General features: G+C 35.2%; 1 protein-coding gene across 3 annotated transcripts; it reads right to left on the bottom strand.

Annotated features, from left to right (window-relative positions):
• Positions 1–7587: 7587 nt before the first annotated feature.
• On the bottom strand, positions 7588–16045 carry LOC149773650 (uncharacterized). 3 transcript variants are annotated; one of them, XM_089946096.1, is made up of 5 exons: positions 15250–16045; positions 13780–13966; positions 13438–13525; positions 9386–9532; positions 7588–7993 (listed from the first exon to the last, which is right to left on the bottom strand). In XM_089946096.1, the coding sequence occupies exons 2-4, from the start codon at positions 13790–13792 to the stop codon at positions 9445–9447; spliced, it is 189 nt and encodes a 62-aa protein (XP_089802222.1). In that variant the 5' UTR covers positions 13793–13966; positions 15250–16045; the 3' UTR covers positions 7588–7993; positions 9386–9444. The 3 variants fall into 3 exon arrangements, with proteins under 3 accessions (XP_089802222.1, XP_089802220.1, XP_089802223.1); XM_089946094.1 differs by lacking the exon at positions 13438–13525 and having other exon boundaries at positions 7609–7993; positions 15250–16041; XM_089946097.1 differs by lacking the exons at positions 7588–7993; positions 9386–9532 and adding an exon at positions 12007–12324.
• Positions 16046–17244: the final 1199 nt, after the last annotated feature.

Below are 17244 nucleotides of genomic sequence, written 5' to 3' on the forward strand. Positions count from 1 at the left end.
CCATTTAATACTATTTTACAAAGTAGGAATTAGAAAGAAAAATGCAGAATTCCTGTGAGGAATTTATTCGTTCGTTTGAATCATTTTGGCTATAAAAATAATAAACACGGACTTGTCACATAATAAACGGGAAGAAAAATACGCAGCATGTATATTAATGGAAACCAATCAATCTGTATCTGTATCCATTAAGAAATTGTATTCAGGTGGTCGTAATGGAGAAATAATAATAATGATTGTTATTATTATTATTATTATTATAGAGTTCCTTCATAAATTACTCGAAACACGGCCGAGTCATACCAAAGACTTACAAAAATGGTTCTAACAGCTGCCTCACTTGACGCTCAGCATTACGAGGTTAGTGTTAGGACTGGTCGGCCTGGTGTCAGGATAATGTGACTGGGTGGGACATCGTGCTTCATGTCTGCAGCATGATACCCGCTAGACATCACTATAAACTGCCACACTGCAGACATCATAGCGATATGATTGAATTTTTTTTAAAGCTACGTTAAAAACCTAAATCACACACACACACACCTTCATAAATTGCCAGTATTTTCTGTATTCTTCTATTTACCCGTACCATTTAGGAAAGCGTAAGGTACATAAAGATGGTTCAAAATATTTTTGTATTTACTTGACTGGCCATAGAGCAGAAAATCTTTTGTACTGGTCTGCTTTCTGCCGTCTGTCGTCCCTCAGTCCGTTACCACATGTTTGTTATCGTCGCTCCTCCTTCACTACTTAGATGATTGCCATGAAACTTTACGTACACATTCATCCCATGGTCTACATGGTTCAAAATGAAAATGGTGCTGGTCGCCCATGCAATATGACCACCACCTTATTTATCTGGAAACTTTTGTTATCGCTACTCAGTGAATAGTCATATCAACATGGCGTTTTTACTAAAAGGGTTTTTATGACCCCTATCTGGTCATAAATGAAGATGGTGCCATGGTAGCCATCTTCTAATCGCTGCTACTCCTGCATGTATGGTCATATTGCCGAATGGATTTAACTGAAACACTTCTTGTGAAAATGTCTATTTATCATAATAAAATAAATACATAAATAAATAAAAATGGTTCTGATATTATGTCTAATATGGCCGCCATGGCAGCCATATTGAAGATCTTGTTAGCGCTACTTCTCCTGAATCAAAATGGCGTCTTTACTAAAAGACTTCTTAAGATTTCTAATCGGTTCAAAATGAAATGGTGTTGGCCATAGATCAGAAGAGCTTATGGGATAGTCTATTGTCCATTCTCAGTCGTCTGTCGTCCGTCGTCCGACTTCCCTTGTCCGTCCGTTCGTAGGCACAAGTTTGTTATTGTTACCCTTCCTGAACTACTACGAGAATTGCCATGAATCTTTACATGCACATTCATCTTATGGCTTATATGGCCCAAAATGAAAATCGTGCTGTGTGCACATCCAATATGGCCCCTACAATGGCCAATTTGAAAATATTGTTATCGCTACTCATCCTGAATGGATAGTCATCTGAACACGCTGTTTTCGCTATAAAAAAAAAAATTTAAAAAAAAATTACTATGCTGTCTAATTGGTCCAAATTAAAATGTGTCCAATACGGCTGTAGCCGCTGCTCTCTTAAAAATCTTGTTTTTCTTATTTCTTCTACATGGTTGATGATATCGTCATAGGATTTTCACACAAATTATTTCTTATGTTGGTCGCATAAGAAAATAGTGTAAATCTGACGTCCAGTATGGCCGACATCCATCCTGAAAATCTTTATACCGCTAGTCCTCCTAAATAAATGGTTGAACAAGATTTTAATCGCTACTCCTAATCTAATTGGAGTATTGTCATGAAACTTTACATACACATTTATCTCATGGTCTACCTCTCCCGAAATGAAAATGTTGCTGCAGACAACCGTATCTAGCCATCTTGAAAACCTTGTTATCCCTACTCCTCCTGAATGGATGGTCTATGACACGTGGTTTTCACTAAAACGTCTTATAATGTTCACTTGCTCCAAAATGTAAATGGTGCCAATCTGACATCCGTGTTGAAAGTCTTCTTATTTCTTAATTCTCATTCATGGATGGTACTATAAAAATTAAATTTTCACTGATGTCGCGACTTGGTACTATATTAAAATGGTACCGATCTGCCGTCCATTATAGCTACTATGGTAGCCATCTTGAAAATATTCTTACTGCTATTTCTCCGGAATGGATGGTCATATCAGCATTGCGTTTTCACTAAAAGGCTTCTTATCAGCTCTAGTTGGTCTTAAAGGACAATATTACTGCCGCAGTCACATTTTTGTTTTTACTCCTACCCCTCGTACATAGATCGTTATATCAACATAGTGTTTTCACTAAATAACTTCATATGATGTCTAGCGGGTCCTAAATTAAAATGGTTCTGATCTTGCCTCCAATATGACTGCCATGGCAACCATCTTGAAAATCTTCTTATTACTACTCCTTCATGCATACTGTTACCTCTACTTCTTCAAAATGGATGGTTATATCTGCAAGGGATTTTCAGAAGTATACCTATTATTATACCAAGTGGGACCTAAATGAGAATTGTCCACTCGTACATCCAATAGAACTGCCATGACGACTATTTTAAAAAATCTTTTTGTCACTACTTCCTGTAAATGTATAATCATTCTGACATGTGGTTTTCACCAAAACACTTCTAATGATGTGTACTTTATCCTAAATGAAAACAGTGCCACTCTCATTTCCAATACGTGCACCCGGCAGCTAATTTGACTCACACGTTAAAAGGAAGGAGCGATCTTATCTGTCACTGGTGGAAATTCTTTTCGCCCAGTAGAGCGTCAGACCCTTATGAAATGTCTTTTTGTTGTAGTGTCGTACTTGTTTGATAACGTTTTTAAACATTGCCAAACAGAACGTTTCTTCTTGATAACTATTTGTATAATGTTTTGACTGTCTAACATGTAATATGCAGTGTTAATCTCAGACTAACAATTACCGAACCTATCATGCAGCCCACTTCACGAATGGGATTATCCATGTGTTTCACTTTAGTTTCAACATCTAATGATATGCACAATTAGTAATAAATGTTCTTTGTTATAATTAACATTCCGTCTTTATTCTTTTTTATATTTATAACTTCCTTCATTTGAAAGACAAATCCTGAACAAAAAACTAATGGCAGTATAAATTATATGAATGAGATGTATATAATAAATCTCACAAGTTATTTGAATATGTATTGTTTATAATTTTAATAGCACCTCGACAGTGCCAAATATTTAAAGTCAAACAAGAAAACTATACGTATTAGCCCGTATTAGCAGAAGCATATGACTCTGATAATAGTCACACATCATGAAGAAATCTGTTAAGAACAATGAAACTACAAATGCTCAAAAAGTTTATGCCAATAATTTACAACATTGTTATGCTCATTTTACATTTACGACGAAAGATCCACGTATAAGTAAATATGTCTTTACATTAATAACGACATTTGAAATATCGGGTCATAGTAAAAGCATTTAAATATTACGTCATGTGCGAACATCATTACTTACGTTCCTATATCGGTCTTTTCAGATGGAAGACGAGGACAGGTCACAATAGAGAAAATTCTTAAATTCGCAACAAGGGTATCCAGAGAACCATTTCTTAAATTCAGCAGGAACCCAACCATCCAACAAGATCGTCCATCAGTATCAACACAGATTTGTAAGGTTGATTTTTCGGACTAATCTTACATCTGCTTGCAATAAATGTGTATAACACACATGACGTTTGCTGCGACTATTTTTCTCGTTTCATTCGTTTTTAAAACCTGATTCGAGATTTAGGTGTACGGTTTGGTTTTCTCAGATTTGGGTTTTGTTTGTGTATCGTCATCGCACTGCTGTGTCCGGCTTTGTATACAACAATTATATGATACAATATATTTCTAAGTAACGTAAACAGTGATAGGTAGCAAGTCCACGAGTTCTGGTCAGGGAAGACATGTATACTTTGGATGAAAGTAATTGCATAATTTGTGTATTTATATTTATATAGTCAATCGCTGAAACGTTTTTGGTAATAAAAACTATTTCACATTTGCAAACTCATCGATCTATCATCTTAAAGTGCGTTCAATATCCTAAATTAAATGCTATCATAAACGGATCTTACCTTACTATTACTAATTTTCCATTTTGCCAGTTCGAGATAAAGTGATGAAACGAATCAATTTTTTATATAAATAATACGAAAAGAAAGTAGCACTGAATGTCACGAAGTTAAGTGATATTGAATGGGATTTTTACATAAATGCTTGCATGCGCGCAACATATTGAATATAACCATTTAATGTTGTCGATCAAAACCGAACATGTCATAACCGCAAAATCAGTGCATGATTATCAGAAGAAGGTGCATTTTTACGATATCTTACGCCACATGAAACTGTTCAACCTTAGAAATTCCTCTTTAATTGTCTTAATAATTTTAAAACATTATACTATGTATTGCACCAGCTCGATTTTCTGTTTTCAGGCTCAGCACAACACGGAAAGTGAATAGGTCCATGTACCGGTACATGTGTAGAGAAATGTGTTAGTTCAACAGGAAGTCAGAAATATTGTCATGAGATACACTAGATTTTTAATTGGGAAGTTGATCAATGAGTTATTTCAAAGTTGTATTTACAGGAACAAAATTAGAGTGTCAATGTTCCTATTTTGCACATTAATGCTCCGTAAGCTGAGGCACTGACAGAAGCGGGTCACAAGGTCAATACACCAATTTGCTTTATCATGACACCATTTTCGAATTTGTTTATGACACAGTTTCTTACAATTAAAGACATGCAGACATTGTTCCATTTAGGAACTAGCTGGATCCTTTGTCCGCCCAACTCCCTCGGCACAAACTTTCCAATAATTAGCAAATCTGAATAGAAGAACTTATAAATGTTCACAGCTGCTATTGTCTATGTCACTTACAGATTATAAATTATATTCATAACAAAGTGTATATGCAAGGATTCTGTATATTACCTAGGTGTTGCCTGACATATATGTCGACGATAGTTGTCCGCACGTGCAAATAATCCGGATCTTTATAATCAATATTTTACTGTCTCTGTCTCCCACATTGTCTCTGTATATATATATATATATATATATATATATATATATATATATATATATATATATATATCCTGAAAACAGGAAATACATATTATAGTTCTACTTTATTTCTTCTGATGTTTTCTATCCTCGATAAGAATGCTCCTCATGTAGGTACAGTATACTTTTATAACGCAAGTCAAACAATATAATGTACCTACGTGATGAGAACATATGAAGAGAACGTGAGAGCGCTAGCTACAAAGAGTAAAGCATGAATATATTCACTGTATTTTGTACAAAGAATACAGAGAGAGAAAGAGAGATGTCGATTGTACGGATGCCTAATATGTGGATTTTTATGTGCTTTTATTACAATGTACATACCCTATAAATGGAACGTATTTGCCGATCGAGGCACCAACATTATACAGAACAACTGAAATACTTCCACTACCTTTTGAGTAATTTCGATCATATGTACAACAGAATATACATACGAAATCTACGTCCCTGACTGGTCCTGATACTCCACATTTAACTCTATTATTGCACTGCAGAAGTGTAGGTTTCGTGCAACTTCATTCCTTTCATGTAACACAAACAAGACAAGCTGTATTGCATGGGATAGTGATTAAAAAGCTCGCGGCACTTTTTTTTAATGTGTAGACTCCTCATGTACGCATTTTAGCAAAATGTATGCATACGTTCTTCAACTTTTAGATGTACACTGGCATTAACACGATTTAGCAAAATTTGTGCATGTACAAATTTGTGACTTTGTTTTTGTAATCTCTTGGCCAGTGTCACCCATAATAATAATTCATACTGGCAAGGCCTTCTTATAGCAATAATGTCACCTTTAATTGCGCTTATCACGTTGCTGTTGAAATACCTTTTTTATTGAGCTTGCAGCCTAAATATGCTATCATTTATCAAAATCATTGAATATTATAAGTATTGTGACGTTGTTATTGTCATCAAGTACGTGTGTGATGCAAATGATTCTATACTTAAATTTCGTATTTTTATACGGATCTGTAAAAGTCCACGATATGTGCATACGCATACGACTGCACTATGATAATGTTAACTGGCGATTAGCATTTATCGGTAAAATCTTGCCTGTATGAGACATCATTACAATCTTAGCTGATTTGATTCATAGTTAGTCTTTCGCTTGGCTAGTAACAAAGTCTTGCTTGCCGACCAAGCTAGTTTGTTGACTCCAAACAAGCATAGAAGTGGCAAAACTTTTTTTCTGGCACTGATACCAATTTAATGGTCACTGAAGCAACCATCTGGCTTCTTGTTATTTTTCTATATTAGGCTATTAAATGAAGCAATGCATTAACTCTTTTGATTTTCTTGGCCTACGTAGCAACACGTCAGCTTCTTCAGTAGTCAGTAATAAAAATGTGTGCGTGTAGTAAGACCGGTTTCTTCGATTACATTTATATTATTTTCAATATTTGACTTTTGCATGAGGATATCTTCAGTCGTTAAAGTGTTCTGACACCCTTAACAAGTGTTTCGCTTCCCTAGGAAAGACCTGTAGAACCTTGTGTTCATTCGTTATGGGTTAGTCATACCCAATTCAGTTTGCGTTCTGTATTTCGTTTGTGTATCATAAAATCTGGAATGCCTTATTATAATTTGTAATAAAATCTATCCTCCCTTTATTCATGAAGAATTGCATGCATTGTTGCTTCCTGTTTTAGGGATTACCAGCAACATCCATAGTTTATAACATATCCACTACCCTGTTACTCAGTGAAAATAGTTTTCCCTGCTCCCAATGTGTATTTAACATTTCAGACCAACATAAGCAATGTTAGCGATATCAGACCCACTCTGGCCCCTTATTTGCAAATTCGAGTCTTTCTTTCATTGACACATATAAACTTAAACTGAGTGTAGATACTGAAGCCAAACGGAACACATCATACAGAGATAGTTACTTCAGCACCACTTTATTCGTACTGACAAACACACTTTTAATGAACCTTGCAATTGAGGTTAATTTATGGCACAGTTACTCCATGTATGGGAATAACCGAAGTGACGGAACGATACTGAGGGAAATTATATGATCATGTGATATTCCAGTAATGGAATAAATTTGCTAAACATTATCAAATATGTAACTGGTGAAATATATTATTAGTTGAAAAGTGTCAGGAACTTTAGTTAATAAGTATAAAGAATACCTCTTGACCGTATGACCCCTTTCTGGGGACACGTCTCGAGATGCTACATTCCAAACAAGAGGTGAACTGGATCAAGAGTTTTTAGAATATGTAATGAAGAAAACGTGTGACCAAAGTGTTAAACCTCTTGACCAGATGGTTAAAGTAATAAACCACACATGCAACAGTAGCAAAAAGATTTGCACGTTACCTTAGGTCGTTAAGAGAAAGAAAATATATAAAACAATCTTTATCATGCTTCTTGTTTTGCGACTATAAATTCAAGCAATTTAAGTTTAAATGCCCATTCCAACAAACTGAACAAGCTGTACATTTTTTTATCTCAAAGGAAGAAAACAGCGGCTGTAATTCTTAAGACTGTTTGTATTTCAAGAACATTAAAGCCGATGATTGTATATGACAATAATTTGATTTGCAGAATACTCTAAAGTACGGACTGAGGGATGGAAAGTAGTTTTCATCGTTTCAAAGCACACATTGAAAATGTTGGTAAAGACTCATTTCCAGGATATTAAACTACTGTTGCAATGCCTCTTTCCATTACTGCGCATCAATCCAGCCAATTCTGCGAATCTGTGAAACACACTTCGATCACGCAAATCAGTTCTGGTGATCCACTTCTGCTTGGTTCTCGACATTGAAAAAAATGCGAAGTCTATGTCGTCTTGACAATATGTGGAACCTGCATATATTAAAAATAAATTTGTCAGTACATATCTGGTTATATAAGCATGCATATTTTCATTTTATTGGCTTATCATGCAAAAACAAAAATGGTATCTTTCACTGATTTTTTGTCTTCAGAGAACTTCATTCAATGTGTTCAATATAGGAATAACAACCTGACAGGAACACCCTAGACTTTTTCACTATGATCTGTTATTTCTTACAAACCAATGTCTATTTTCGTATAAGGTTGGCAATGAATACTGTGACTGAATCCAAGAAACGCTGAACTATTTGCAGGACTAATACAAATATAACACTGTCGAATCACATAATCACCAATGTGTGAAGAAGAAAAAAAATAACATTCAAAATCGGTATTCAACATGTGCACGAATAAGACGATGAACGAACACGGCAAGCAACTTCAACCTAATGTATGTATACGGGTATTTTGCAGTGAAACCTATTGGACCTCTGGAACCTCTGGCATTTCACTTTTCACTATTAATTCTTTTCAGTTCTTCAATCTGTCAAAGTCGGATACTCAGAGTTTCTAGAGAAAGACGCAACTACTTTTTAATGATACATGGTATCAGATATCATGTTACATGGTTTCTTTTATAGCACAATATTCATTAATAACTGGAAATACATAAGGACTTCAATGCAATCATAATGCATAGACCCTGTTGTAAACCAAAGGGAAATAATAACATAATGTTATATTTCTCACATAAGACATGTATATTTACATCTCCATCAGAGACACTAAAATAAATTCCTTTTTTCGAAGGCGCTTGCAAGCTATGAATACATTTTGCATTAACTGCCTTGACTTGCATGTATTATTTCTAGAGACAACTTAAATCATAAACCTCAGAACAAACCACGCACAAGGTGAGAATTGAAATAGCTTTGCCACATTTCACTAACAACGGTTAGTCAATACCTATAAACTATAACCAAAATACCTGTAATACAGTTAGCTCCCAACTTACACGTACTTGATTTAACCATGTTTCGCGTTGACGCGAATTAATGTGAACACCCCAGCAGAAAATACACCTCTGTATTTCTGTATTATTCCAAAAGCAATATTTTATGCGTCATTCGGTTAAACACGCGAACGCCTTACGAGATGCGCAAACTGAGGCAATAAAGTATTGGTTGAAAAGGTTTTATTGTTGGTACCTTCGGTGTCATATATGTAAGTCTAAGCAACGCAACCCCTCATTTTTCTATTATTTCCTATGAGAAAAAACAAATTCAAATCTAGTCGTGCGAATTCGACATATACGAGGTTTCTCAGGAACGCAGTATACATGTATGTCGGGATTGTACTGTACACAACATGTATCAAATACAGCAAAACACTGTTAATCATTGTGTGCCTAAAAACAATTACCAGTTTCTTCGGGAAGCAAGTGTAGAACAATAGGTCTGCCATTTGGACAGACTGCTTGTCTACTGCGTGAAATATTGTGGTCGTTCCATCTTTCCAGCAACAGTCCAGTTCTTCTTGCAATATTTGCATAAAGCAATACCTGATAGCCTGCAATGACACCAAACAATGGTAAAGGCTTGCTCTTCCCATGTCTTTCCAAAAACTTACCACGATCGTATCTATGCTTGATACATGCGGAGAGCCAAGAGATTAGTTAACACGACCAAGGCAATTATCTTCGAAGGTTAGCTCAGATAGGATCCAATTCTCTAATCACGTACATTACAGGATCTCTGTTAACACGCCCCCATATATATATATATATATATATATATATATATATATATATATATATATATATATATATATATATATATATATATATATATCAATGTGGGTGTGTGAGAAAGCTTGCCAGTAGCTTCTCGTGGGTCGGTGGTTCTTTCCGGGGTTTTCACTGGTTCTTCCTCCACCATTAATACTGACCGCCATGTATAGCCTATCATGTGCTGCAAAATGGCGTTAAATCCCACAACAACAACAACATATATATATATATATATATATATATATATATATATATATATATATATATATATATATATATATATATATAGAGAGAGAGAGAGAGAGAGAGAGAGAGAGAGAGAGAGAGAGAATTAATCTCAAAAGACACAAAAGCTGAAACTGTAACAGGTGATATTACTTAAATCTCTAATTTAGGAATGTTACTTCAGACCTTAAAGCATAATCCCATGTCAATTATTCTTGCAGAAAGTAGTCAACAGACTATTTCTGTATTATTCCATAAACAATATTGTATGCTTTGTCTGTTATATTTACGAACTTTGCAAAGAGTGTACTTTCAAAACAGGATAAATTTTAAAATATTTAACGACTAGCTCAGAGACATTCTTTCTGGTTTAACAGCCTCTACATACATACGAACGTGTATTTTCATTTGTCGAAATGTGTTATTTGTCTGTAGCCAACAGTGTGTGGCAAATCAGGTAATAACGATTGGAATGAAAAAGAAGAAACTATTTGCTGGATAGAAATAACATGCACAATAATTCAAATGATAAATATAATCGGATCCACAAGGGACAGATTTAGCATAGAAATTCGCTCTATATATTATTCACGTAGGCACGACGATTATCAAATAATAATAATAATAATAATAATAATAATAATAATAATATGGACTTAGGACATCGCATGATCATTAGAAGCTCTAAGTGCTTTACATTATTATATAACACAAAGAAACATATACAAAGACAAGATTAGAAAAACAAATACCATGGCATTACAAAACAAAGTGAAGATGCCAGGTCTGCTTCGATGTCATGCATTCGTTTGGTTCTATGCATCATGCGGATGTTTTCTCCTAGTAGTAGAGATGGACGGTTAGGGACTGGTACGGTGAGATGGTATATGACGCAGAGGTGATGAGATCAAAGTTCGTTCAATGAAGACGTTAGAATATTATCATCAGACCAATGAAGAATCCAGTCTAAAATGTGACCAGGAAGATGGGTGGGCTGGATAACTGACTGTTTGAGGTTGAAAATGTGAATACAATCATGGAATTTTGACGTGTATGGATTTCCAGGACAGTCAAAGTGAAAAATGAAATGTCCATGAATGATCAGGTTTCTACTATCAAACTTCCATACTACAGGAGGTAGAAAACTGCTCCAAAAACAAAAATTAAGTCACGTTTTTTTTTTACCTGGAGGAGGGCGGTCGAGGCAGAAAAATGGAGTGACCTTTGTTCCACTGTGAATGAGGTTTGAACCAGTTTAAACTATGTGTGTTCGAAAGTGATAGTTGTAGTGTCTTGAAAACGGTGAATTATGGAGTTCTTTGCGATGACAGCAATTCCATCTCCTAAGGATTGGCGTGGAAACGGCTTTATGGAGTAACCGCAGGGTATTAGATCCACACACTTTGGCTTATCGCCTGACAACGTTTCTTGTTTTCACTGCTGTTCCCTTTTGAAGTAAAGTTGAATGTAGTCCCAGGTTGATAAGTTTAGTGCACAATGTAGTATCCAGCGCCACGGACTTGCTATTTATTGCAGTTAAAGTGGGTCTATCATAGCATAAATGGGTGGACTGGCAAGTATAACGTGATGACGTTATGTTTGAAGCGAAAAACGGTTGTAGTATGAGTGGTTGAAATCGACTAAGAAATCTAACAGTTTTTACCCACCCACCCCAAAGAAGCCTAGCAAATGAAGAAACACACAACAACAGAACAATCAATGCATGACGAAACCACCAGTGAAGATGAACACTATCAAGAATTACATATGATATGAGAAACGGCACAAAGTCCAGAGCAGCTTCATCAAGCATGTTAAGCGATGGCGGCCATTTTGAATTATATTTGAAGAATCCTTTTTCTAACATATAACTCTTCAACATATGGCTCTTTGACAAATATAAAATGACGGAAAGAGTCTAAGGTATGTTCGTTGTGGTCGTTATGATTAAATTAGGTCTGATGTTTCGGAACATGCAAAAATGTAACGACTGTAAACGGAGGAAAATGACATATCATTGAAACAAATGTAAAGTTCAGAAATCTGTATTTTTTATCATATTCATTCATGAAAGTCTACATGAACAATCAATTTCACATGATGTATGCTGTGAATGGTGGGTCCTCTCTTTTATGGCATTCCGGTCGAGTCATACCAAAGACTTAAAAAATGATAGTAACAGATGTCTCACTATGCGCTCAGCATTAAGGGGTTAGTGTTAGGACTGGTCTGCCTGGTGTCAGGATAATGTGACTGGGTGGGAAATCATGCCACATGTCTGCGACATGATGCCCCGGTGCTAGACATCACCATAAACTGCAACACTGCAGACATCATAGCGATATGACTGAAAAATTATTAAGCTCTTGTTATGCATGCTAGATTTAATTTATATTTGTTTTAATTTAATTGTTTGTAAGTTTTAAAAATCTTTTTTTATTTTTAAATTTCATTACATGTCAAAATAATGTAGTTTTGTTTAATAGGAACTCTATATTTTTTCAGAAAATAGTTTGACCTTGACTCGTCAGTTGTAAACACCTAATGCTGACCGACTTCCCGACCTTGATCTAGAAATCAATGAGAGAAGTAAACAACTTTTTATATTTTTTATTCTCGGAGTAAAATGATGGGTTTTAATCAAGGTTATTCTGGGGGTACGTGATTTTTTTATATGTAAACAACCTCCATTTCGCAATTCTGTGCTTACCGAAATTGCTCATTCGTTTGAATTATCTTTGGATTTGATTCTTAAAACCGTAAGTTCTTATTTTTCCATTTTTTATAGTGTTTTTCCAGGGAAATAAATTATTTGGTAAATTTTTCAAAGCTTGTTGTTTTCACTCTTTCTTTTGTTACTGTTTATTCGAGCTAAACACGTAACATAAGACTTTATGACTGAAATCATTTTAAAGCTACGTTAAAAATCTCTCTCTCTCTCCTGAAATTCAAGATCTGGGCAGAAAAATGAAATGTTAACGGCAATCATTTTCAGGGTTTTCCAATGTTGAATCTTTACAATAAGCTACATTTATATAGCAAATTATACTATGAATGAAGTTACTAAGAAAGTGGGCAATTTATATCGATGATGACTGAAGTAAATAGTATATAACACATATCTAAATATAATGAGAAAAAGGAGTAATTTGATACAGAATCTTAATTGTATAAAACAAAAACTAAATGTCTGGTAGTTTTCTTACAACCTCGGCCAGCCATTGTTCTTATTGTCAATTTAAATGTTCACGAATGGCATTCCTTTTTAGAAATCTTAATGTAGGATGTGCAATCTGCCCACTCATATCAATACATTTACATGTCATAGTCACTTGAAATATTCACAAAATGCAAAAGCATAGCCTGTATTTATGATTGAAATGCGACAAGAGTTACACACATATCAGATTGTATTTAAAGTCAGAGGTAACTACACTACAAAATGTATTGTGCATTTTACCTTAGATTTCTGCCATGAAGTTTTTCTAATAAATCCGATATTTCCTTGTACGTGAAGTTTTTCTCAGCGTAGTGCAAGACAAAGTTCACTGAAATCAAAATAAATAATATATTCCATGCGAAATTTATATAGATTTGTACCGTAAATAATTAAATGAAAGAACCTCTTATTAAAGTTATCGGTGTGGCAATGTTCAAGCAAATCCAGAAAATTCAGAAATCAGCATTATAACAATAATCAAAATATAGGTTATATGTCGCGAGCAAAACCCAAAAAGTATTATAGACAGAGCGAGCATTCTTACTGCTTTATGCATCAAAGGCTATTTATTAAAAAATTTACATGGCTGCTCCATAAGTATTCAGTCTGCAAAACTGGAGAACAAAAATGGCGACTAGTTTTTGCTGGACTGATAGGAAGACGGGACTTTTTCCGATATCCTTCAGGGTAGTATGAAGCAAAAATTCCAATTATGTACGTTTTTTTCTTCTTCTTCTTCTTTTCCTTGAAAGCCTTCTAACTTTCTGACCTAACAAATAAAGAAGCATATTGCATATGAACACAACTTGCAGAAAGCTGTTAGTATTCATCGGAGAGTATTGTTCTGTCGAAAATAAAGGAATTTCAGCAATTTTTGTAATTTGTGTAGCAATTATGCTACCTTTCCAATGACGTAAATAGGACGTTAATTTTATTCATTGGTAGAACAGTGTTAACGCTTCCACACCTTCAAAAATCACAAACTCGTATTCATTTCACAGAATGAAAGCTAAACTATTTCCCATCATCAAGGCCAATAAAGGTATTAAATACAGTAAAATAAGGTGAAATGATACACACGATTGATGCATGGAGGGATGGATAGATGGATGTACAGTCACAGGGCTCGTATCATTACTTACAATTGACCTGTCATACATGTACTATACAATAACTAGTAGTTATTATATAGTACATGTATGACAGGTCAATTGTAAGCAACGATACGAGCCCCTCTGTGTACAGAAAGAGAGAGAGAGAGGGAGAGAGAGGGAGAGAGATTCGTCGTGTTGTCTATATCTTCCGAATTTGTTATTGGTATCTTCGACCTAAAATATAATAATAATAATAACAACAACAACAATAAGAAGCCATCAACGGTGCAAAAGTCAAAGAGGTATATAATAAGAAGCCAAGAAGTCTCCATAAAAATAAAAAACGTTTGGCATGTGGTCCAGTTCAAGATGATACACATTTTATTTTTATTTATTTTATGCAAGAAGAATAAAAACTTTTTCACAAAACTTAATATCAGTTTTTGGGATCTCAAAGCTGACACTGTAAATATATAAGTCATTGATGCAAAGGTATTAATTTTATCACGATTGTAAGTACAACGCTGTATGCAAGTTCATAAAATTACAAGCATTGTTGAACAGATAGTTTTCCATTTCTCATGGTAATGATAATTATTGTATTACATGCTGTATGTAGATCAAATATTGAGTCCGTTTTTACAAAACACCAATATATATTTCCGAGTCTTCAAAAAAATAAAACTATTCTATTTTATTCCATTCAGAATAAAATGTTCTTGAATCGAGTACATGTATGTCACGTACTGTGTTTGGTCACGAGTAATGACAGTACAATGAGGTAACCATGGTCATGACGTCATTCTGCAGCAACACAAGGGCTCCCATCGGATGGAGAAAGAAAAACAAACAAGCAAACCAAACATCGTAAAATTACAGTAAAATAAAATGAAATAATATGTATGTATGTATGTATATATGTACAGTCAGAGAGAGAGAGAGAGAGAGGTGCACTCACATGATTACTTATAACTCAGATGACCCAACCATATCTTTGTTATAACTGTGATGTAGGTTTCCTCCCGCTTTCTTGCTAACATAGAGACCAAGGTAATCGGGTTAAGACTAACTAATAAATAAGCCGGGAGGTTATCAGAGAGGTCAATTATTGCTGCGCAAGGAATGTTAACTGGTTTTACTTGTGAAGTAATAGACAGTTGTACATGCACACATTCGAGCAAATTGTGTGCATGCACAAATCTCTATTACTTTAATATGATTATCCGTCACGAACACTTTTGAGCAAAATGTGTACATGTACAAATCTCTCTTACTTAAATATGTAGATCCGTCACGTATAAAATGTGTACATGTACAAATTCATGTTACTTTGATGTTGTATTCTGGCGGCCGCTATCGGCCATCGTACATTTCTATCTAAGGCTGAAAGGTGTTACGTGTGTTCTTTGTTAAGATGCCTTTCATTGAGAATAATGCACGTGTCGCCTAATTAGCTGTAGTAGCTGCACAACCAGATCAGTACTTTGTATTTATTTTCACGTCTGCACTGTCGAACATAGAAACCTCTACTTCAGAATATCTTGGCAAGTGTTGTTGTTGTCGTTGTTGTTATAGGGTTTAACGGCCATTTTCCAGCACAAGATAGGTTATACATGGCGGCCAGAATAAACGATGGAGGAAGAACCCGGGAAAACCCCGGAAAGAACCACCAACCCACGAGAAGCTACTGGCAAGCTTTCTCACAAACCAACATTTGCTGAACCCGAGACTCCAACTCACGCACACAGAGGAGTGATCCGTAACGGTGAGCGCTTTAGAACACTCGGGGGCCCCTCTTGGCAAGTGAATATTGTATATCTTATACTGCAAATAAAAACCAAACACTTATAACCAAGCCCCTTGACGTTTGAAAAATTCAAATAAACTGAGCAAAACGTTTACTTTAAAAACCGAATTATTGCCAACAGGTTAAATATACATTGCATTATTTGTTCTCCCTTAATGGGAAATTTGGCATAGATTTCATATCATATTACTGCTTTTTGCATTTGTATTTTCGAGTGGGTTGCACGAGGTATTCACAGGTAGCAAAGACGATATTGTTTGGCTAGTGCATACCATAAATACCGACCTTGGAGTTAAATAAACGATTTTGATCGCATTAAGGTTGGGGTTGGTTGGCAACCTTCAGTACAACCATAATGCAAACACAGCTCTAATGACATGAATGTTTATGCACACAAGCAAAAAACAGAGCAAAAATATAGCATGAACTGCAGCAGATGCAGTAATCCTGCACTAAGCGGGAATTTCTAAGTTTTACATATATACCTTCACAGCGCAATTAAGCATTTACAGAGAGTGCACGAACACATTGTAGCACACCTGTAATATTCGTGCCATTAATATTCTGTTTTATTATGTTTGCCAACACAATTTCCTTTCGATAAATGCACAGACTATTCAATATTATTATACAGGGTACCGTCGAATTTATGCAGATCTGTAGTAATAGGAATAGTAGTACTTACAGCAGAACTTATAATTGAAGACTAGCATTTGTAGCAGCAACAACAGCAGTTGCAGTGATTTGTAATTAAATCGTTGTTGAATTAATAATGAGTGATTATGCAGGTCTGACCCCCCACAACTTGGCGTCGACGGGGGGGGGGGCAAAATTTCTACCGACCAACATAAAAAAAAACCGCACAGCCAGACACCTGATATGGGGATATCTAAATTGTGAGTCGGATTGGAATTCCGGCAATTCAATGTAGCTGAAAACAATTACGTTACATTACAAGATATACTGAAATTGTATTTTCTGATTTAACACCTTTGAATGAGCTGAGTTACTTATATTGTTTGCGACACGTGGCACTGAATTTGGGTGAGTATGAAAATATTTTCAAGCAGCTAAGATAGATTTAAATTCTTTTGTTTCTTCGGTCTCTACATTTATTGGTTTAATTGGCTTCGGTGTATATTTGAG

Source organism: Sinohyriopsis cumingii, unplaced genomic scaffold (genome assembly GCF_028554795.1).
Source record: "Sinohyriopsis cumingii isolate HCF-2022 unplaced genomic scaffold, ASM2855479v2 utg000622l, whole genome shotgun sequence".
Lineage (NCBI taxonomy): Eukaryota > Metazoa > Mollusca > Bivalvia > Unionida > Unionidae > Sinohyriopsis > Sinohyriopsis cumingii.